Source organism: Erpetoichthys calabaricus, chromosome 17 (assembly GCF_900747795.2).
Source record: "Erpetoichthys calabaricus chromosome 17, fErpCal1.3, whole genome shotgun sequence".
In the NCBI taxonomy this organism is placed as follows: domain Eukaryota; kingdom Metazoa; phylum Chordata; class Cladistia; order Polypteriformes; family Polypteridae; genus Erpetoichthys; species Erpetoichthys calabaricus.
In genome coordinates this window covers 31,125,627-31,150,081 of record NC_041410.2, presented here as the reverse complement: position 1 = coordinate 31,150,081, position 24,455 = coordinate 31,125,627, and the positions used below count along the sequence as shown (strand labels likewise).

The 24,455-nt window shown below is 40.1% G+C and overlaps 1 protein-coding gene across 2 annotated transcripts in view; it reads right to left on the bottom strand.

Annotated features, from left to right (window-relative positions):
• Positions 1-8,651: 8,651 nt before the first annotated feature.
• The window catches only part of LOC114644609 (carcinoembryonic antigen-related cell adhesion molecule 6-like), a 98,082-nt gene continuing 82,278 nt past the window's right edge, over positions 8,652-24,455 (bottom strand). The window contains exons 6-9 of one of the 2 annotated variants that reach the window (XM_028792661.2): positions 20,502-20,622; positions 13,440-13,468; positions 12,744-12,763; positions 8,652-11,322 (exon numbers count right to left, since the gene is read on the bottom strand). In XM_028792661.2, coding sequence (XP_028648494.2) covers positions 11,164-11,322; positions 12,744-12,763; positions 13,440-13,468; positions 20,502-20,622 — 329 coding nt within the window. In that variant the 3' untranslated portion in view covers positions 8,652-11,163. The remainder of the gene's footprint in view (positions 11,323-12,743; positions 12,764-13,439; positions 13,469-20,501; positions 20,623-24,455) is intronic. The other variant, XM_051920635.1, reaches the window with a different exon arrangement.

The following is a 24,455-nucleotide window of genomic DNA, read 5'->3' as shown; positions in this document are numbered from 1 at the left end:
ACTGACCATGTGGGGTTAGAATTCATTGTAGTCACAATTTCCTGAAGTCCATTTGAACTTATTGATCACTCAGCTGCGTGAAAAGTTTCACCCCAAGGAATGGTGCATTAACTTTTGGACTGTAGCATGTGCTGTTGCACAATGGCAAGAGACACATACTGTATACAGAATGCCTGGGAAAGGCCTCAAAACCACCCACACAGCACATGAATCCAACAAATTCGAGATTGTATTGCCTCCACTATTTTGAAAGTATGGAATTTTGTTTTTGATCTCAGCCATAATAGATCAGCTCAATAAGTCTTTAAAGTTAATGCATTTTGATTGATTAATTTCATTCTTATCTAAAGTGTTTAACACTCCTGCTGGACTATTTGCACTAAATACAACATTTGATCATTACACGAGAACTTTCTGTGCAGATAATGTTTTTAACTGAAAAAGCACAGCTCTCCAAGTCTATTTTGTTCACAGATATATCAATTAGTAAATGATCACAGTCCCATTCACCAGTGTAGCCAGAGTAGTGTCAACATACTGTCAATAAAATATAGACATACAGAGAAAAAGTAGAATGAGATGAATAATGAAGAAATGAGACAAACAATGAATACGACAGGTGAAAAGAATAACATTGATTATCTTGTTACAATGGCACCTGTCAAGGGGTGGATAAGTGAACAGTCAATTCTTGAAGGTGATGTGTTGGAAGCAAGAAAAATGGACAAGCATAAGGATCTGAGCAAAGAAGGTCACCTGGTGTGAAATGGTTTACTCCAGGAGATTTCATTGGTTGAGAGACAGTTTTAGGTGTGTATGAGTTTGCTCTCATCTCATTAAAGGGAGGGCAAAGAGAAGAAGAAGAAGAAGAAGAAGAAGAAGAAGAAGAAGAAGAAGAAGAAGAAGAAGAAGAAGAAGAAAGGGACTTGTGTCAAAAATGTAAACAAGTTACAAAACCTTTTAAAATGTATCCTTGAGTTATGGGAACAATAGGATGAGTTTTTTATCCCCCTAATTGTTTAAGATTAAAACAAGCCATAAAGCAATCCCTTTTGCTGCTTTAACCTTTATTAGTGTCTGATGGAAAACTATTTAATGGTCTGATCCTTGTTTTTCCCTTTATTATTTCAGAAACAAATATATTATTTCAGTAGCTCATTCTGGTGCAATCCACCATCACCGATTTCACCTGTTCTACTGGTCTGAGTTGTGGCATGTGTTATGACTTGCAACACTAACCAAAGGAGCTTGAGGATGCACAAACCAGTGTGTTTCTTTGTGCCGGTCCCAAGCCCGGATAAATGTGGTGGGGATGGGGGGTTATGTTAGGAAGGGTATCGTGTGTAAAATTTTGTCAAATAAATATGTGGACAGGGGCGGCACGGTGGCGCAGTGGGTAGCGCTGCTGCCTCGCAGTTGGGAGACCTGGGGACCTGGGTTCGATTCCCGGGTCCTCCCTGCGTGGAGTTTGCATGTTCTCCCCGTGTCTGCGTGGGTTTCCTCCGGGCGCTCCGGTTTCCTCCCACAATCCAAAGACATGCAGGTTAGGTGGATTGGCAATTCTAAATTGGCCCTAGTGTGTGCTTGGTGTGTGGGTGTGGGTGTGTTTGTGTGTGTCCTGTGGTGGGTTGGCACCCTGCCCAGGATTGGTTCCCTGCCTTGTGCCCTGTGTTGGCTGGGATTGGCTCCAGCAGACCCCCGTGACCCTGTTTGGATTCAGCGGGTTGGAAAATGGATGGATGGATGGAATATGTGGACAACAATACAAATTTCCATACCGGATCGGTCAAGTCCTGGGTTAACAACTACAACCACCAGTACTGTTAGCCAACAGGGTGCTGGGGGAAACTGGGCTACTGTTGGCCGAAGAATAAGAAGGAGAAGAAGTGGGGGGAGACGTGTCTGGAGGCAGGAGAAGAGTAGGAAGTTAAAGAGAGTGGAACTGAGGGTAGAAACTTTGAATGTAGCAGTATGACTAGTAAGGGGAGAGAATTAGCAGATATGATGGAGAGAAGGAAGGTTCATATATTGTGCGTGCAACAGACTAAATGGAAGGGGAGTAAGGCCAGGTGGATCAGAGATGGATTCAAATTGTTCTATCATGGTGTGGATAGGAGGAGAAATGGAGTAGGGGTTATTTTGAAGGAACAGTATGTCAAGAGTGTTTTGGAGGTGAAAAGAGTGTCAGACAGAGTAATGATTATGAAGCTGGAAATTGGAGGTGTGATGATGAATATTAGTGCATATGCCCCACAAGTTGGGTGTGTAATGGATAAGAAAGAACATTTTTGGAGTGAGTTGGATGAAGTGATGAACAGTGTACCCAAGGGACAGAAAGTGGTGATTAGAGCGGATTTCAATGGACATGTTGGTGAATGGAACAGAGGAGACGAGGAGGTGATGGGTAGGTATGGTGTCAAGGAGAGGAAAGAAGAAGGTCAGAGGATAGTGGATTTTGCCAAAAGGATGGACATGGCTGTGGTGAATGCGTATTTTAAGAAGAGTGAGGAACATAGGGTTATGTACAAGTGTGGAGGAAGATGCACACAGGTAGATTTTATCCTAGGCAGAAGAGTCAATCTGAAGGAGATTGAAGACTGCAAAGTGGTATCAGGGGAAAGTGCAGTTAAGCAGCATAGGATGGTGGTCTGTAGGATGACGTTGAAGATAGAGAAGAGGAAGAGAGTGAGGGCAGAGCCAAGGTGGAAATGGTGGAAGTTGAAAAGGAAGACTGCAAGGTTGAGTTTAGGGAGGAGGTGAGACAGGCACAGGGTGGTAGTGAAGAATTACCAGACAGTTGGGAAACTACAGCAGATGTAGTAAGGGTGACAGTAAGAAGGGTGCTTGGTGTGACATCTGGACAGAGGAAGGAGGAAAATGAAACCTGGTGGTGGAATGGGGAAGTACAGGAGAGAATACAGAGAAAGAGGATGGCAAAGAAGAAGTGGGATAGTCAGAGAGATGTAGAAATAGACAAGAGTACAAGAAGAAAAGGTGCAAGGTGAAGAGAGAGGTGGTGAAGGCTAAAGTAAAGGCATATCATGAGTTGTATGAGAGGTTGGACACTAAGGAGGGAGAAAAAGACCTGCACTGATTGGCTAGACAGAGGGACTGAGCTGGGAAAGATGTGCAGCAGGTTAGGGTGATAAAGGATAAAGTTGGAAACATACTCACAAGCGAGGAGACTGTTTTGAGCAGATGGAAAGAGTACTTTGAGTGGCTGATGAATGAAGAGAACGAGAGAGAGAAGAAGTTGGATGATGTGGAGATAGTGAATCAGGAAATGCAATGGATTAGCAAGGAGGAAGTGAGGACAGCTATGAAGAGATTCAGAATGGAAAAGCCGTTGGTCTAGATGACATACCTGTGGAAGCATGGAGGTGTTTAGGAGAGATGGCAATGGAGTTTTTAACCAGATTGTTTAATGGAATCTTGGAAAGTGAGAGGATGCCTGAGGAGTGGAGAAGAAGTGTACTGGTGCTGATATTTAAGAATAAGGGGGTTGTGCAGAACTGTGCTAACTACAGGGGGATAAAATTGATGAGCCACAGCATGAAGTTATGGGAAAGAGTAGTGGAAACTAGGTTAAGAAGTGAGGTGATGATTAGTTAGCAGCAGTATGGTTTCATGCCAAGAAAGAGCACCACAGATGCGATGTTTGCTCTGAGGGTGTTGATGGAGAAGTATAGAGAAAGCCAGAAGGAGCCGAATTGTGTCTTTGTGGACCTGGAGAAAGCATATGACAGGGTGCCTCGAGAGGAGTTGTGGTATTGTATGAGGAAGTCGGGAGTGGCAGAGAAGTATGTAAGAGTTGTACAGAATATGTACGAGAGAAATGTGACAGTGGTGAGGTCTGAGGTAGGAGTGACGGATGCATTCAAGGTGGAGGTGGGATTACATCAGGGATCAGCTCTCAGCCCTTTCTTGGACAGTTTGACACACAAGATTAGACAGGAGTCCCCGTGGACTATGATGTTTGCTGATGACATTGTGATCTGTAGTGAGAGTAGGGAGCAGGTTGAGGAGACCCTGGAGAGGTGGAGATATACTCTAGAGAGGAGAGGAATGGAAGATCAGTAGGAACAAGACAGAATACATGTGTGTGAATGAGAGGGAGGTCAGTGGAATGGTAAGGATGAAAGAAGTAGAGTTGGTGAAGGTGGATGAGTTTAAATACTTGGGATCAACAGTACAAAGTAATGGGGATTGTGGAAGAGAGATGAAAAAGAGAGTGCAGGCAGGGTGGAATGGGTGGAGAAGAGTGTCAGGAATAATTTGTGACAGATGGATATCAGAAAGAGTGAAAGGGAAGGGCTACAGGATGGTACTGAGACCAGCTATGTTATATGGGTTGGAGACAGTGGCACTGACCAGAAAGCAGGAGACAGAGCTGGAGATAGAAGAGTTAAAGATGCTAAGATTTGCATTGGGTGTGACAAGGATGGATAGGATTAGAAATGAGTACATTAGAGGGTTAGCTCAAGTTGGACGGTTGGGAGACAAAGTCAGTGAGGCGAGATTGCGTTGGTTTGGACATGAGCAGAGGAGAGATGCATGGGCAGAGGAGAGATGCTGAGTATATTGGGAGCTGCCAGGGAAGAGAAAAAGAGGAAGGCCTAAGAGAAGATTTATGGATGTGGTGAGAGAGGATATGCAGGTGATGGGTGTAACAGAACAAGATGCAGAAGATAAAAAGATATGGAAGAAGATGATCCGCTGTGGCAACCCCTAACGGGAGCAGCCAAAAAAAGAAGAAGAAGATTTGTCAGATAAGTATGGCCTATGAGGACCATGAGCATCCAAGTGTAAAATTTCATGTAATAGCTACCAGTGAGAGAATATGGAGAAACCCTGACTACTCACTTCAACTTGTGAAATAACATTTATAAAATAAACAATACCACTATCCAGCCTTTCTTCCACCAGTCAGAAATGGCATTGTATTGTGGTGATATATTTGGAATGTTGCTTGGTCCACATGTTTTTCCTTTACAACTTCAAACAATAACACATTTTTATTACTTTTTCCTATGGTTTTAGTAGCTTTGTACCTGAAGCTGCTGTGCATGGAAGGATTAATCCAACTCACAAGTCTTTCTTGTGAGACTGTAGGGCTTTTAACAGGCAGACATGTAAACTCATTCATTATAAGCCAGAGTTAGAGAAATTTCTTAGTAAAAACAATTTAGAAAAATAAAATATTCGTGCAAATGTTATATATGTTGCTTAAAAATCATTTTCAATATGCTGTTGGCATTTACAGATTTTTACTACTTGTTGGAGAAACGGTAGCTAATGAAAAAATGACTTGTATAAAGAGGGCAAAAAATTAAATATATAAATAATGTGCATGTTTTGTATGGAGGACTATTTCGGTCAAAATTAAATAAATAAATAAATGCGCAAATAAATTAAAGTTCTGTGAAATGTGAGCATAAATAAATAAATGTATCATGAAATGAAGCCTTAATAAATAAATTTGCCATGAAATGAGAGCATAAATAAATAAATGTGTCACGAAATATGTTTTTTGTTGCTTATTTATTTATTTCATTTTGTCCGTAACATTCCTCCAAACCATCATGAAATACGACTTGAAATAAAACTGTCACTTTCACTCGTTAAAGTTGAGAGGGTGGGCTCTAACACACCCTCTAGTTATTGATTGGTTAATCGACTTCTGTAGATTGGCCATGCCTAATTCAACATGGCTGTGTGTGAGATGGAAGTAAACGAGATAGCACAAGAATTAATTAGAAAAATGCTTACTACTGCCGATGAAATGGATTCTGCCGAAGATATCACATATTTCAGAGAGAGAATTGTTGCAGAGAAATGGAAGAATGCAAGAAGACTGACGTTCCAGTTTGAATTAAATATCACACATTTTACTTAACCATGTAATTTCACATTTATGATCTTTTCACACTGCTGACATTATTCTGCAAAACCAAAATTATTTCTCTCCTTCCATACTTTACATTATGTTAACTGGGCTACTTATTTGTGGTCTAATAATATTACATACCTGTGAAGGAGATCCTCTTTTCTCCAAGTCCAGAGGCAGCAAGGCTTGCTTTGACAAACACACTTGGTATTTTGGTAGAAGTCTGGTCACTTAGACAACAAAAATTATGTGTGTACATTATGTGATGTACTATGCTTGGAGAAGGCATCCTTCTAGTAGACCTAAATTGCCTCCTTGGGTAGTTTGAGCCCCCATACGGGGCAAATAGCCGTGCTACCTCTGCTGTTAATTAAAAGAAGCAACACATTTAATTTTTGACATGCAGCAATATAGTTTTTAACAAGATAAAATTGAATGTGTTCAATAAATGTGCTCATCACTGTATTTCTTTCACTGCAACACTGAAAGCCCAGTTAAATGTAGAGGAGAATCATCCTTTCTGGAATGTGGGCACCATGTTTTGAGGATTGTTTAGGAAAGCTAGAAGTAGCAACATACTACAAATAACTACAGAAGGGTAAAACTGAATCAGGATACCAGGAAACACTGTATAAAAAATATGCTCACTAAACTGCAAGGAACCACAGGTCTTAGAGAAAGAGAGAGAGAGTATAAATAAATGTTTAAAACCTACTTTAAACAGTAATTATGGGGGGGGGGGGGGGGGGGGGGGGTGAAAAACAAAGAAACGTGTTGTTTAATTACGAAAAGGGGGGAAAAAACAGGTAAAACAACAACAAAAAAAAAAACCCAGAAACCAATTGTATGAAGAATACAAACTGAAATGAAAATGAATCAAATTTTTATATATAAAAAGTGGTAGAAAAAGCAGAAAAAGGCAAAGGTAGTAGACTAACAGTTACATAGAATAAAAAATTAAAAATACAATTACATGAAAAATATAAACAATGTGATATAAGAAAATAGAACATATTGGTAAACATAGAAAAATAATTAAGAAAAAAGTAAAAAATGAAATACAGTCACATATTGAGAAATCAAGGAAAAATACATGCACAACAACATAGGAAATTAGTAACGGAAAGCTATTTAATAGCATGAAAAATTAACTCAAAATTGTTTCCACAGTCTTTCTGCTGTGGGTTACTGAATGTACTAAAACAAACACTTGCAACAATATATGTGTATAACATACCGTTAAGTGAGAAGAAAAACAACTGTTCATATTAAAGTTTATTATCCTAAAAATGCACATAAACCTGTTTTGTTTCCTCCACATCCTTTGCATCAAATTAATTTCTGCATTCTCAGTCTACCAAAATCACTTGACAGTAGGTGAAAACTGCATTTTAAGATAACCACTGTTCAATTATACTCATTGTAACAAAGTGAATATAAAGAGGCGAGTATGTTTATAAAATGATGGCTCCAACTCAACTATTGTGCGACATTCACAAAATATTTCTGTTAGATTTAATAGCTCTTCAGTATTCAGCAACTGATATTTCGTTTGTGATGTGGCTACCGTCAGGTCTTTCTGTTTACTTGTAAGCAGGTTTGTATTTTGCAGACAAATAACTATTGCAAATTTACAGCGCTATTAGCACAGCCACCTAAAATACAGTAGTATATCTTGAACAGGAGTAGAGTGAGTACTCGACAAAGTGGGGGTAGGTCTTCGGCTATCAAGTGGGGCACTTACAGCTGAAACCTCATGTGCTGATTCCTGAGGGGATGAAGAGGTTAGAGCTTCCTGAATTAAAACTGCCGCTTCACGTAGCAACTCTGGGCAACTTTTTGTAGCAGTCATATTCGCCATGGACACTCACAAGCACAACTTTAAGCATGCGCTTTGGTACCTTGAGAATCATATGGCTCATAGTTCGATTACTCTAGGCTGAAGGTAACACTCAACAAATCAATAACTAGAGGGTGTGTTAGAGCCCACCCTCTCAACTTTGACGAGTGAAAGTGACAGTTTTATTTCAAGTCGTATTTCATGATGGTTTGGAGGAATGTTACGGACAAAATGAAATAAATAAATAAGCAACAAAAAACATATTTCGTGACACATTTATTTATTTATGCTCTCATTTCATGGCACATTTATTTATTAAGGCTTCATTTCATGAAACATTTATTTATTTATGCTCACATTTCACAGAACTTTAATTTATTTGCGCATTTATTTATTTATTTAATTTTGTCCGAAATAGTCCTCCATAGTTTTGTAAGCCTAGATTTCTATTCCATCTTGCAAAAAGAAAACATACTGCAGTGCAATCTAAATAAAGAAGAGCATCTGTGATGGGACATTTGCAGTGGATTTAGTCTTGCAAAGCTTCACAAGTGTCTGATACAGTATGTCATCTTCTATCCTCTCCTTGTTAACACTGCTGATATAGTAAGTGATAAACATGAATACATCACTATCTGCTGATGTGGAGCCTACATGTATACTGCACATGGACAAGAGACATCCAAACAAAAATAAAATGTAATGTCGGAAAACATGAACATATTACAAAAGAATAGAAATCCAAGGATACATTTTCTTTTTCAATCATGTTTCAGAAAATCGATGTTCTTTTATTTTGAAGCAAAAAGTGAAAATCTTAACAGAAATAGAAGGGGATCATCATTTGCAGAAGATGGCCCCTTAAAATTGGAGACAACATAAACACACACACAAAAAATGCTTCTCTACTAGATTTTAACTATCTGTTGGAACACTTGCACCATAAAGCACAGGAAATCACACTGCCTCTTCTCTTAATAGCATGCTGGGTTTTACAGTGAGCTGAGGTAATGGCAATCCAAGGAAGGCAATGTTTCAGCATTATAATGTGCTAGAATATTGTAAGCAGTGCAGAGTTTACAAAGCAACATTAACAGTGTACAAGACTGTGAAGACTGCAGGGTATGAGCAAGGAAGAAAGACTAATAAGAGATTAATAGGTGACATTTTTAATTATGTAGACTGTAGGAAAGGTGGTTGCCAGTTGCATAACATAAACTATTAAAGGATGGCTTGAAGCAGAATTAGTAAGTAGTATGTTAAATTAAAATATATTAAATGGCAGACTAATGGAAGATGTTTACCTTACGGTATAGCTGAAAGAAGAAGCTGATTGGGCACCTTCAAGTCTGTATTATTTTGTACATAAAGAATACCAACTGGACATCTATGTTAGGCCAGATTTATATTTATTTTTAAAATGAACACACACAGACAATTGTCAAAATAATTTATCTAAATAAAAAAATGAATATTAATAATTTGTCACTCAATAAATTTGTTTACTGAGGCATCTTAAATAAATCTTAAATAATCATTCAAACCTCACACATTGTCTGATTGACATGACACACTTTTAGATGCTGAAATTAGTCAGTACATAAAAAATAATTTCTGCTTTAATTTATATAAAAGGCACATGAGAAAAGAAGCACAACCATGTTTTATGAAGTATCATAACTTAAAACAAAAGATGCAAATTAGGAAGATAAATTATTATCACACACTCATGTGGTTGTGTTGTGACTTAGTACATGGATCGCCATCTTGATAACTCTGAACTGCATAAACACAGTAAGTTCCTTATTTCAAGGCCAATCAAAGGTTGCTGATAAGAATTTTATCCTGGTGCATATACAACGGCTGTAGCACTTTATTATAGGAAGAAATTAACCTGATACTGCTGGGCTTCCTGCTTTAGCAGAATTTGTAGTATTCATCCATTATCCAACCCGCTATATCCTAACCACGCGGTCACGGGGGTCTGCTGGAGCCAATCCCAGCCAACACAGGGCACAAGGCAGGAAACAAACCCCGGGCAGGGCGCCAGCCCACTGCAGGAATTTGTAGCATTCTGTTGCAAAAGTCGTCTTAACTCAGTTTTCACTGCTAAAATATTGGGATCATTTGCTGTGTTCCACTAAACAAAAGTTAAAACAAGGACTATATATGTTGTGTTTTTATCTGTCTAACTTATGAGTCAATATGGTGGAAATATATCTATCTATCTATCTATATCTACTGTCTGGCCACATTACTGAAGCAAATACCTTGCTGTCTTCTACAATGTGAGTTGATGAGATGCTAAAGAAATTTACCTAATTTTACCTAATTAAACTGAGAAACTGACCTCTACTCATGTATAAACGTTATATTCTACTATATATTATTATTATTATTCTGTTATATTATGTTATATGTGGAGCACAGCAGGACAGTGGCTGGTATTGTTGTCTCATAGGTTCAGGAAACTGGGTTTAGATCCTGATCCTACTATAGTATGTTTTGTAGTCATAAGTATTATTCCTCAGAGTTCTCCAATTTTTCTTCCACAACCTAAGGACATGGAAGTGTGTTTAACTTGTAACTATTAATTGACACAGATTGAATGTGTGTTTGCGTTCTGCCATGTCCATGGTGATGCCACAAAAGGATTCAATACTCTCCAAACCATAAAAAAAATGGATTAACCAAGTTTATAACGCGGACAACATTGAAATTATAAGAAATAATAAATATGTTGCAATTATATTTTATTTATAGTTCAGAATTACCCAAAATTTAACCCATTACACTCTTTTTCACAAATAGCATCCAAATAATGTGTCTCTTTGATCCTATGGTGTTTAATTAAATATTAGTGATAGCTGCAATTGCTTCAATCTGTCAAATAACTGTTATTTTGAGTCACTTTTACTTTGCTTGACTGTGTATATTTCATCTCTGCAAATATCAATAAATAAAGTGTTCCTAAATTGTAGTTGCTAATGCATTTCTCTGCCTTTCCTGCTAACTAAGCTTTACACAACACGGATCAATGTCCTTCCAGTGATAATTTGTCAAGAAAAGGTAAAGATGATCTGGTGAGTGCCTCTCTTCTCATTGCACTTGAGACACTTCAGAACAAAATTTTACACAAATATGTCAACAGATATGTTTAATGCTTATGCTTAAATAAAACATATATGCCTGTCCTGTGCACAGTAAACCCACACTTTGCGTACACTTTGATTGCTCATTGCTAAGCACAGCGAATCCAATGCCTTGTGCATCTTTTTGCATATAATCCATACCCTGTTAGGAATACAAGGTTCTTATTTGTTGAGTTTTAGCTGGTAAACATTAAAATAAGCACGCATATAAAGCAAAAGGTTTGCACATTTCCAGTTAAAGCTCTTCTTGGTGTTAACATAATGTCTCTGCTGGGTGGTTGCTGTTATTTCCTTCTTAGCTCCGCATACTCAGTTGCTGTGTTTGATTGCACTTGAGGCTGTTTGCTAATATTGGCATACTGAGCGTTTGGATCAGCGTTCTGTTTGGTTTTCCTGTCTCCTGGCTCCTTCAAAAATGTGGGGGTTGAGTAGACCAAACCATCCTAAAAGGACAAAGATAGATGTAGATATACTTAGTGGCAATTGAATAAGAGAATCATTTATGTTATGTATAACAACCCAAATGTTTCATTATTAAATTTGAAACCCCTTTTTCAATAAAAGTAAATTGGTCAACCACACTTAAGAAAAGGATGAGGAATAAAAAAAAAGGTCCTTACTTTAACACAAGAGGAGGATCTCCTGATCCAACTCAATTTCAGCTGATAATACATACATGATGAGTTTTTGTTTCTGTATATGTTTTTGTTTGATTAAGTGCAAGTAGAGGGTAAAGTAAAGTGCTGACACAAAAATTGTTGCTAGCACAAGGACCTAAACCATATACAGTAGCTTCTGTCATAAGTGCAAGTCATGGTTTCAAATTTAGTTTACCACCAAATTTTATTTCCTGGTTCTATTAAATAAAGCCAACAATGTCTGTGACCCTCTTTACCTAAAAGGTATAATTAAAGCCAATACTACATGGCATACAATATCAACACAAAATGAAAAGTTTCAAAATTTCCCACACCCACAAACTCTGGAATGTTCCACATTCTAGTGTAAGGGATTGCTCATTGATCTACTGTAGCATTTAAAGAGAGGCAGAAGGCCCAATGATTTAACACGGTGATCTCTGAGCTGGTGGTTTCTACTGTACATGTTGTTTGTTATTTCATTATTTGTCCATATTAAAATTGTGAGAGTCATCATGATCAACTTTAACTAACCCTGTCCCTTTCAGATTTTACTCTCATCATCCATCCAGCATGTGTTGCAACTGCAACCTTCATCACGTTTATCCTTGTCATGGAATGAGACAACAGACAAGATGAAGACCTTCTGTATCAATGATGAAAGACATGGAATAAGATTATTTGGTGATTATACCACAAGTGTGTATCATTCATTATTGTGGAGTGTCCACATGAGGCTGGCCATTCAGTTTGTCTAGGTCAGCCACACATTAACTTTACTTGATTTAAAAAGGACCATTGATCTTCAATTGATTTATTATCTTAAATAACTTTTTAAATTGAACTTTTTTATTTTCCTTTACACTCTTGACAAGTAAAGATATACTGTATCTTCACACAGCTTTGTATCTTTTTCATTTAAAGCTTCTAACTTCAGCTTATTAAATTGATGGTTCTTAAATTTTACATTTGGTAGAGATTGATACAAATCCATTACTGTTTGAACTTTATAATATCTGTGTCTGCCTTCTTGAAAGTGCACTGTGTAAGAATACGTTGAGTAAAACTGAATGGGGACTCTGGACATTGTCCTTTATTATCTTTATGTACAGTTTCACTTAAACGAAATCAAACACTTTAAAGGAAACTATTTAAAACAAAACAGCCAAACATACTTTAACGTCAAATACATGAAATTAAAAGGAAAATAAATGCTAAGATATTACCTCAGGTTTTGTTGTTGGACCTGAAATGAAAGCAGAAGAGGATGAGACAACTTTAAGATTTCATTCAGGTGCCAAGATGGCTACAGCAGTGTATGCAAAGCATCTTTGTACTTCCAGGAGTAGCCAGGTCATCATCAGACAAGACATTTAATAAAATCATTTTCACCAAAATAGAGAGTCTACTGTATAAGTTCAAAAACATCATTGCAAACTAAACACTAAACAAGGTTCCATATACTGTACTCAGAAATATTACAGCCAAATACATAATAAACAAAACACCTTACTTATTACATGTAAGTGTAGAGGAAATGTGACATGTTTTATTATTCTTTGTTAGCTGTACACATACTCCTATTTCTGGTACACAACTCACAGCAATACAGCTACATTTGTTTTTATTGAGGTATACAAAAGCATTGCTAAGCTGAACAAAATTATTAAATGGAATTACTTAATTTTATAAATTAAGCTAAGCAAACAAAAAGTCTGTTTCTAAGACAAAGGATGTGTAATGGGCACAATAATTTGACCAGGGTAAGGTAGAACAAAAAAAATACATTACAAACTAAATTAAATGGTTAAATATCAATTTAATCTACATGAATTAAATGTTTTCTTTCAGAAAAAAAATTTGAACTACTTCATTTTGTAGCTTCATTTGTATGGATTAAAAAAGCAAAAATCAATACTTACTGCTGGACTTAGAAGACCCTGTGCTGCTCCTAAATGAAAGATAACAAGTGTTGCAGGTTTTAAAAGTTCAAATGTGCATTTGTTAAAAATACATTATGTGTATAAAAAATATTATCGATGGAGTTAAGTAGTTAGTAAAATAATCTGTTACTAAATGACTAATTACTTCTCTCCCAATTGTAATGCCATTATTTCCTTGAAAAAGTAATCACATTACTAAATATATTATTTTTATGTTACTCTCTAAACCCACACAGATATGCCCAATTAAATAGTACAAGATGACACCATTTCTTTCAGTATTTAAAAAAAAAAATGAACATGAAAATAACATGATTTATGTTTACAATGTACAGTTTTTAAACACATATGACCCAGAGATCTTTATTTTGACAAAACTAATTATTAATAAAAAATAACTGTTAATAGTTAAAATAAAAAGACTTAACCACTTGAACACCATTTGGTAACTGGTAAATTATTTTCAGTAAAGTAGCCTGCAGACATAAGCACTTAGTTTTTGGGTTGTGTCAGCTCCCTGCAGTCTTTATTGTGTAACACAATACATTTTACAACACATGATGCTTATAGCATTTTCATTTCATTGGCTGTCAAAGACTTTTTTACATCTGTAAATGTAATTCACTATGTGCTCTTTGATCAAGAAGCTGTACATGAGCATTAACAAAAATATTAATGCCGCTAACAGTAATTTATAAACATTCTCAGAATCACACCACAGTTAATTTTGCTCTATGTCTGCCCTAAACTAGAACTAAATTCCCTTCATTAATCATATTGTTTCAATATTTTGTAAACTTGTAATGTCACAAAATAACATACATCTCTGGTACAGATCTGATAGCATCGAAGAATGTACTCTAGGCCTATATGAAAATAGTATGCATGTTAAGTGCAAATTGGGCCAGAGACACAGATGTAGTTGCTACACTCACCACCCTGAATGATATGTGAGACAAAATGCGTGGCCTTCAAGATATTAACAACTTTTACATATTATTTGCTTAAAAGCATTTGTGTAACAGAAGTAAAATTATAGTTAATTCTAGTAAAATGTATGTTATTTCTAGTAAAAGTAAAATACTGCTTAAGTTAGATAAGATTTCTTATTGTACTGCCCACTTAGCTTGTTGGCAACTAGAGATGTGGCCTTTGATAATTAAAGATCAAGATCTCCTGGCTTAATAGATGCACTAAAAGAAAAATAAAAAGAGCCTCAAAGTGCATCTACATTAGCAACTGTGCCTGAAATGACTAGATTGTTTACTTACAAAGGGTGAAGTTTCAATAGCAGAGAAAAAGTTAATATTAACTTGGCGGGATATGAGGGGGTGGATAACAGTTACAGCAACACAACTACCCAGAAGCAAGAGGCTAACATTAGTGAGTCTGAGGATGATCAGAAGCAAAGATCTTCTAGCATTTCTACATTATGGAGACCAGGTGTAGAATAAGTAAGGGAAGTGGCAATGTCTTGCTTGATTTGCTTGAGTTTTGGCTGTAAGGATACTTTAGCAGTTATAATTCATTTTTTCTGTAGTATGTATTTACCCTTTTTTTGTTGTGCATTTTGTTAAAATTTGAATAAACAGCTTTAGAATATATACAGAAATTACAAGGAATGTACCTAGGCCTCAGTCTGTTTGTTTCTCCATCCATCCATCCATCCATCCTCTCCCGCTTATCCGAGGTCGTGTCGCGGGAGCAGCAGCTTGAGCAGAGATGCCCAGACTTCCCTCTCCCCGGCCACTTCTTCTAGCTCTTCCGGGAGAATCCCGAGGCGTTCCCAGGCCAGCCGGGAGACACAGTCCCTCCAGCGTGTCCTGGGTCTTCCCCGGGGCCTCCTCCCGGTTGGACGTGCCCGGAACACCTCCCCAGGGAGGCGTCCAGGAGGCATCCTGATCAGATGCCCGAGCCACCTCATCTGACTCCTCTTGATGCGGAGGAGCAGCGGCTCTACTCTGAGCCCCTCCCGGATGACTGAGCTTCTCACCCTATCTTTAAGGGAGAGCCCAGACACCCTGCGGAGGAAACTCATTTCAGCCGCTTGTATTCGCGATCTCATTCTTTCGGTCACTACCCATAGCTCATGACCATAGGTGAGGGTAGGAACATAGATCAACTGGTAAATTGAGAGCTTTGCCTTATGGCTCAGCTCCTTTTTCACCACGACAGACCGATGCAGAGCCCGCATCACTGCGGACGCCGCACTGATCCGCCTGTCGATCTCACGCTCCATTCTTCCCTCACTCGTGAACAAGACCCCGAGATACTTGAACTCCTCCACTTGAGGCAGGATCTCGCTCCCAACCCTGAGAGGGCACTCCACCCTTCTCCGGCTGAGGACCATGGTCTCGGATTTGGAGGTGCTGATTCCCATCCCAGCCGCTTCACACTCAGCTGCGAACCGATCCAGAGAGAGCTGAAGATCACGGCCTGATGAAGCAAACAGGACAACATCATCTGCAAAAAGCAGTGACCCAATCCTGAGTCCACCAAACCGGACCCCCTCAACACCCTGGCTGCGCCTAGAAATTCTGTCCATAAAAGTTATGAACAGAATCGGTGACAAAGGGCAGCCCTGGCGGAGTCCAACTCTCACTGGAAACGGGTTCGACTTACTGCCAGCAATGCGGACCAAGCTCTGACACCGGTTGTACAGGGACCGAACCGCCCTTATCAGGGGGTCCGGTACTCCATACTCCCGGAGCACCCCCAACAGGATCCCCCAAGGAACACAGTCGAACGCCTTTTCCAAGTCCACAAAACACATGTAGACTGGTTGGGCGAACTCCCATGCACCCTCCAGGATTCTGCTAAGGGTGTAGAGCTGGTCCACTGTTCCGCGACCAGGACGAAAACCACACTGTTCCTCCTGAATCCGAGGTTCCACTATCTGACGGACCCTCCTCTCCAGAACCCCCGAATAGACTTTTCCAGGGAGGCTGAGGAGTGTGATCCCTCTGTAGTTGGAACACACCCTCCGGTCCCCCTTCTTAAAGAGGGGGACCACCACCCCGGTCTGCCAATCCAGAGGCACTGTCCCTGATGTCCATGTGATGTTGTAGAGACGTGTCAACCAAGACAGCCCTACAACATCCAGAGCCTTGAGGAACTCCGGGCATATCTCATCCACCCCCGGGGCCCTGCCACCAAGGAGTTTTTTGACCACCTCGGTGACCTCAGTCCCAGAGATGGGGAAGCCCACCTCCGAGTCCCCAGGCTCTGCTTCCTCATTGGAAGGCATGTTATTGGGATTGAGGAGGTCTTCGAAGTACTCCCCCCCACCGACTCACAACGTCCCAAGTCGAGGTCAGCAGCGCACCATCACCACCATATACAGTGTTGACACTGCACTGCTTCCCCCTCCTGAGACGCCGGACGGTGGACCAGAATCTCCTTGAAGCCGTCCGAAAGTCGTTCTCCATGGCCTCCCCAAACTCCTCCCATGCCCGAGTTTTTGCCTCAGCAACCACCGAAGCTGCATTCCGCTTGGCCTGCCGGTACCTATTAGCTGCCTCCAGAGTTCCACAGGACAAAAGGGACCGGTAGGACTCCTTCTTCAGCTTGACGGCATCCCTCACCGCCAGTGTCCATCAACGGGTTCGGGGATTGCCGCCACGACAGGCACCGACCACCTTACGGCCACAGCTCCGGTCAGCCGCCTCAACAATAGAGGCACGGAACATGGCCCATTCGGACTCAATGTCCCCCCACCTCCCTCGGGACATGGTCGAAGTTCTGCCGGAGGTGGGAGTTGAAGCTACTTCTGACAGGGGGCTCTGCCAGATGTTCCTAGCAGACCCTCACAACACGTTTGGGCCTACCACGCCTGACCGGCATCCTCCCCCACCATCGAAGCCAACTCACCACCAGGTGGTGATCAGTTGATAGCTCCACCCCTCTCTTCACCCGAGTGTCCAAGACATGTGGCCGCAAGTCCGACGACACGACCACAAAGTCGATCATCGAACTGAGGCCTAGGGTGTCCTGGTGCCAAGTGCACATATGAACACCTCTATGCTTGAACATGGTGTTCGTTATGGACAATCCATGACGAGCACAGAAGTCCAATAACAAAACACCACTCGGGTTCTGATCGGGGGGGCCATTCCTCCCAATCACGCCCTTCCAGGTCTCACTGTCATTGCCCACGTGAGCATTGAAGTCCCCCAGCAGTACGAGGGAGTCCCCAGAAGGTATGCCCTCTAGCACACCCTCTAGGGACTCCAAAAAGGGTGGGTACTCTGAACTGCTGTTCGGTGCATACGCACAAACAACAGTTAGGACCCGTCCCCCCACCCGAAGGCGGAGGGAGGCTACCCTCTCGTCTACCGGGGTAAACCCCAATGTACAGGCTCCAAATCGGGGGGCAATAAGTATACCCACACCCGCTCTGCACCTATCACCGGGGGCAACTCCAGAGTGGTAGAGAGTCCAGCCCCTCTCAAGGAGATTGGTTCCAGAGTCCAAGCTGTGCGTTGAGGTGAGCCCGACTATATCTAGCCGGAACCTCTCAACCTCACGCACAAGCTCAGGCTACTTCCCCTTCAGAGAGGTGACATTCCACGTCCCAAGAGCCAGCTTCTGTAGCCGAGGATCGGACCGCCAAGGTCCCCGCCTTTGGCCACCACCCAACTCATACTGCACCCAACCTCCTTGGCCCCTCCCATAGGTGGTGAGCCCATGGGAAGGGGGACCCACGTTGCCTCTTCGGGCTGTGCCCGGCCGAGCCCCATGGGTGCAAGCCCGGCCACCAGGCGCTCGCCAATGAGCCCCACCTCCAGGCCTGGCTCCAGAGGGGGGCTCCGGTGACCCGCGTCCGGGCGAGGGAAAACGGCGTCCAAATTTTTTATTCGTCATAGGAGGTCTGTTGAACCGCACTTTGTCTCATCCCTCACCTAGGACCAGTTTGCCCCTCCTCGAACCGCCACCTTATCGTGGTAGAGGGGTTTGCGTGTCCCAATGATCCTAGGAGCTCTGTTGTCCGGGGCTTTATGCCCCTGGTAGGGCCATCCAAGGCAAACTGGTCCTAGGTGAGGGATGAGACAAAGTGCTGTTTGTTTCTGTTTTTTGGAAAAAGAATTAGATAAAGTTACTCTTTTTTAAGCCAAACACAACCATTAGAAATAAAGAAAGCATATGCTGTCATTTCCTATTTTCTAAGGTTTGTTTAATTTGAAAACAAAAGCAAAACTCTGATTCACAGTTTTTTAACAGTTATGATTGATTGTACAGGTTCTAATAGCAAACCACTTCTACAGGTAGGTCTTCATTTGAAAATTGAGAAAATGGATTCAGGTCCAGTTGCCCATCTTTTGAAAGTATTTTTGCTTTAATACTGTCTTATTTATTTATTTATTTATCTATTTATTTATTGGTGTTGTGATGGACAGCCGGGTCCCATGCCCGGCAGGGACGCCCCTGCTGCATCTGTTCCGGGGGAGCAGCCATGGACACTTCAATACCTCCCCCGGGACGCTTGGTGGCAGCCTCCCTGGCGGGCGATGATTCCCCAACCTGGCGCATGGCTCCATGGGAGATGGAGTCCTCCACAGCCAAGTTGGGGGCTCAGATGGCCGCTAGGGGGAGCTGCATGGAGTCTGCAGCCCGGCTGGTCGAATCTGCAGCCCCACCCGGAAATGCAATTAGGACCAGGTGGTCAAGCACCTGGAACGCTTCCGGGTGGGGTATAAACAGGGCCAGCCACCACCACTCAAGGAGCCAGGGTCAGGAGGAGGAGGACTAAGCTTGCGGAGGAGTGGTGGGAGAGGAGAAAAGAGCGTTATTGTTGTTGTGTGGAAAAGGAGTGCTTTTGGGTCTGTGTATTGCCTGTGGGTCACGGGGAAGACGTGCGCCTCCGGGTGAAGAAAAATAAAAGCCCTTGTGTTTTATACGTGCCTCTGTGTCATTCTGTGCCGGGTCAGGCGCCTATATAGCGCCTTTTCTACAGTGTATAGTGCATTACATTTGATTTGTTTCTGTTTGTATGGGTATGAAGGCTCTAGAGGTGCTGATACCCAAGGACACAGCAGAATCTTCATCTGGCCATAACTTTAGATATAAACAAGGGAATAAACTCACAATGAACCAGTTCTGAAAACAAAGAATATTTATGCTTAACTTAGTTTTGATTTTTGACTTTTAATTATGGATTGCATCTTGGCTTTTTCAATGCTAGCTTCTCTTGACCTCTGTGTCTTGACCTCTCAGCTCTCTTTTATTCACTCTTTTAGATCATCCCTTACATTTGATGTCATTTCTCTGTTGTAAAACACTTGTCCCAAATAAAAATAACATTCTCAATGATATCCCCATATGAGAAGAATGCCTCCTGCCTATTATTCCTGATCTCTCAGATAATTATTCATAACCAGTTTGAAGCCAATTGTGCCCCCATGGCTTCACCAAGTTTCATCAACACTCAAAAGAAATTTGGCACCAAGAAGCCCAATCTACAAAGAGAGAAATTGTTTTATTGTACAAGGCTATTCCCCAGTTGCCTCCTGTTTCAGAGGGACAGCATGGTCCCTTATATTCCCTCTTGTGACCTTTTACTGACCAGGACATTTTGCTATCCCTGACAGTTCCTTCATGTTCTCACTCTATTTCTGGAAGAAGAAGGTGATGTGTTCCTGGTAGCAGTTGGGCCCCCTGTTCTCTGTTGTCAAGGGAACGCAGTACCTACTTTGAAGTTAGCAGCTCTTTTGCTCTCTCTCTATAACGCACTGGAGCTGGTGCCACTGACTGATGCTCTTGGGGACATGCAGCATACATTTGGATCATATGGCCCAGTGTGTGTCACAGTGGCATATGCAGGGCCTCTACTGCAGTAAATGTGACACTCTCTTTCTTTCTCTGCTGGAGGGACGGCTGTTTGATGGATTTCTGTATTGTCCTGGCTTGGTGGTGACCTTGCCTCTGGTAATCTCTTTCCAGTTAGGCACTTTATCATAATAGTAATTATTCACTTATAAAGCTTGTAAGTGCAAACAAAATAAAAAAAGAAAGAAGCTTACTATACTTGGGGATGGTACTTACCGACGATGTCTTATCAACAGAAAAACGACTAGAGCAGTAACAGCAAGTACAAGAAGAACGCTGCACACAGCAATTGCTACAATTCCGGCTGTAGTTAACGAGTTACCATTTTGAACATCACCTGTTAATCATAAACGAATAAAATAAAATCACATATATAAATACACACAACTTATAAATACGGTATTAGACAAAAAAAAAAAACCTGAAAAAATATCTGTTTTGAACAGCATACAGTGATTGCACCATGAGTTTCAGCATTTTCATATTAAACTTTTCTGTTTCACGCTTTAGATGTCAAAGGACTATTTAAAGGAATGAAGTAGGATAAAGCTAACAGGTCTTTAAATAGGTGAAAATAAACAGTCAACAGACAACATAATGTTGAAATGTTCACTGCAGTATTTTAAAAAAATATACTGAAAACATTTTGGAAGTAAAGGTTTTGAAAGAAGTGATATCCATCCAGGGACGGTTCCTCCCTTGTACCTAATATGGCTGATATATGCTCTGGGCCCAGCAACTTTAATTTGGTGAAGGGTTTGATGATGGATGGAGAAATTAATTATTAATAGATAAACCATTTAACGACTTTCACAGGAAAACTCAAGGCTCAATATAAGACTTATTGTATGGTGTACATCAGTTACTATGTTATTTCTCTTTGCTAAAAATGTTTATGATATGGTAGTTTAATAAAAGGGTGTTTTATATTTTGTTTGTCTTAAGTAATAAAAATATTTTGCTTTTCGTGTTAGTTTCTTTCTGCTCTCAATGCAACTTTCTCTTCATTGGGCTTAAATTTCTTTAGAATGTTGTCTACAATATGACTGAGACAAAGTTTGTTTTTGCCAGATCATCTCAATGCAGTGTGATCCACTGCATCCGATTTCTGCCTTTGGTGGCTTAGGTTATCTCTGCTGTAATTCTGTTGAATTAGGCTCTTACCAGCTTAAGGTATAAAGTGTATTCTGCAAAAAAATTTCAAAAATACATTCTCAGTAGGTATATATGGAAAGATATATTATTTACACTTCTCCCTCTTTTTTGCATGTTGTTGCAGATAAACTCTTTGATGACTCAATGCAACAATTTGTTTATTTTTTGGTTCAAAAGAAAGTGGATACGGTGTAATGTTGTTTTTATACACCAATTATTAAGCTTTCCTAAAGGTCAGTCAGTTATTTTCTAACCCTCTTAATCACAAACACCAATACCGGGGGTTGTATTGGTACTGGAACCTATCCCAGCTGGCATAGGCTAAAGGAAGGAACAAACCCTTAGTCTGGTGATCTTACAGTCAGGAGAGTGTAGGATTATGATGAGTAATAATTAATAAGACACCCACCCCAGGACAGCAAATTAATGCAGGTGATAGGGTGTAGGATCTCTGTTTCACATTCCAGGTGGGATGGCATTAATATGAAGAAATCTGTACAATTTATGAAGAAGATTCATCAATCAGCTAAAGTTTACATTAACACTTTAACTTTCTCTGTTGTTATTTGTGGCTTATACGGCTGAAGACTTACTTTCACAAACAACCCAGACATGCTTGTTGAAATAAGCAAAATAATGCAATTTATGTATAACATAAGACAGACAGACAGACAGACAGACAGCCAGACAGACAGACAGATAGATAGATAGATAGATGATAAAAGACACCAGAACATAAAATTACGATAGCTTAGTTTAACTTTTCCTCTCTTGTAGAAAAAGGCACATAACTTATCAATTCTGGCTTAGACAGAACTTTCCTTTTTTATGGGAAAAAGCACACAACTTATGAATACTGATTTGTCAATTTATGAGGTTAAGATGGACAAGTTCTCTGGCTGGTTATGAAGTTTCTATTGAAGCAAGTGGTATTCATTTGCTCACAGCAGCTAGCCTTTGCTCTGGCTGATGGACAAACCCTTGTCACACTGAGTTCTCTATCTCAGTGTGAGTGTGTGAGAGTGTGTGTGTGTGTGAGATGCTGCTCTCCAGTCTTTTAGCTGGTGATAAGAGTGCCTGGCAAATGTTTGCTAAGCCAGGACTTGGGTTTCAGCCTGGCAAAATAGAAAATGCCAGTCTACCCTACAAGAGAATTGAGGACAGAGGTTCATTTGGGGTAGAGAAGGTGGAAGAGGTCTCAGTATTCTTACATTGGCTGTATTGTGGTACATTTTAAAAATAAATTGGTTTCTTAAACTGGTGGTTTGGTCACATCAGTATTGTCTGGAGTCAGGGGTGCAAGAAGCCCCTAGTACCATCACAACTGGTGTAGTCGTCAGGATTTTCTGTCTGTCTGGTTGACCGAGACCTACATATTGTATTTCATTGTTGTGGCAGCAAAAAGGAGTGGTAAACCGTCAGAAAGCAGGATTTCTGTCGACATCACCAACCAGCTTGAATGCTCTTGTCAATATTTAGAAGTGGTGGTTTTGAAATATGGGTTTAATAATAACACACCTTGAAAAAGCCAAAAATGATGGGGCTGACCTAGGTGCATCAGAACTGTCTCAACACTTGTGTCTTGGGTCAGGGTGTAAAAAGACCCAGTTTAAATTACACTATACGCAAATGATTAAATTAAATAGAAATGCACTATCTAAGCAGGCTTGGGCAGGCTTAATTTCTGCTGTGGCCGCTACAAGTTATTACTTCAAACTGCTTCTTGTCTATGACAGAATTTTAAAGGCACAATCTAAATTATTCATTGCTGACTTCAAAGCCTTTGGATATATATGCATTCTTTTCACACAGGTTTATGAACATTTTTTTCATTTCCAAGCAAAATATGAGTAGGTCAATAAATATTTCACACACAATGTAGGATAGACATGTGGTCCACCTCTACATCCAGAATAAAGCCAAGCAAAATTTGTTAAACATGTGTTTTACTTAAGGCTAAGCCCTGGAGCTGCTTCTGAGATCAGGGGATTCTCTTCTTTGGCTTAAAAAACAGTAGGCTACAAATTCTGCTAGTGGACCCTTTTTTCTCTGGGTGTGTATACGTGGAGAAAGTTGTCAAGAGAGGTACAGAGAATTTGGTGGGAGTGGTAATTATGAAATGACTGTGATGTAATCATTTTAAGATGACTAGTTCAAGTTCATATTTTTTATCCATAAACCTGTGTGTTTTAATTTCATTTACCACTAAACCTAAGTTAAAATATCCATAATATCCATAACTTTAGTTCAGCGTTGTTTGTTGTTTTTTTAACATTAGGTAATGTCAACACATGCAGCAGAAGAAATATGAACTAACTTTTTGTTTTATTTCACTTCCCTGTGTAATATATCAGCATTGGTAAACCAGTAAAAAAAGCAAGTAAACCATTAAGGGATTTGGTAACAAAGACTATTGCAGACTGAATTTTAAATAGAGGAGAAGTAAACCAGAAGAAGAGAAGGTTGTTTAAGGGAGTAGAAAAAAAAGGAATGTCAGAAAGGCATTCAAGAAAAGGTTGTTATCAGTCAAACAAAACCTAGCAAAAGTATACAACATGCAAAACATTGGAGTCTCAGAAGAAAAAGGTTCCTAGCTAATACAAATAAAAGTATCACCCAATCCTCTATTTTTTACTTTAAATCCAAACACCTGGACACTGGTTTATGTGCTCCTCCATCTTAAATATCTTTGGCAGTCATAATGTCATGTAGATGTTGATCACATGACAGCAAAAAATCATGGCAAAGAGAACAAAATGGTTGCAAAAATAAAAAAGCAATAAATAAAAAACGACTTAACAACAACCAAACAAAATAACAAGAGGATTATAAATAACAATTCAGACATAAACAAAATGGATATAAGAGTAATAAATAAACATCTGATAACTCAAAATGATAATTATAACTATTGGTCTTGTCAGTTTAGCAGTTATGGAAAGCTAAGACAAAGTTTGTCCAGCTTTAGTTGCATTATTTTTAAAATATTTTAGATATCATGCCTGCAAGACCTCT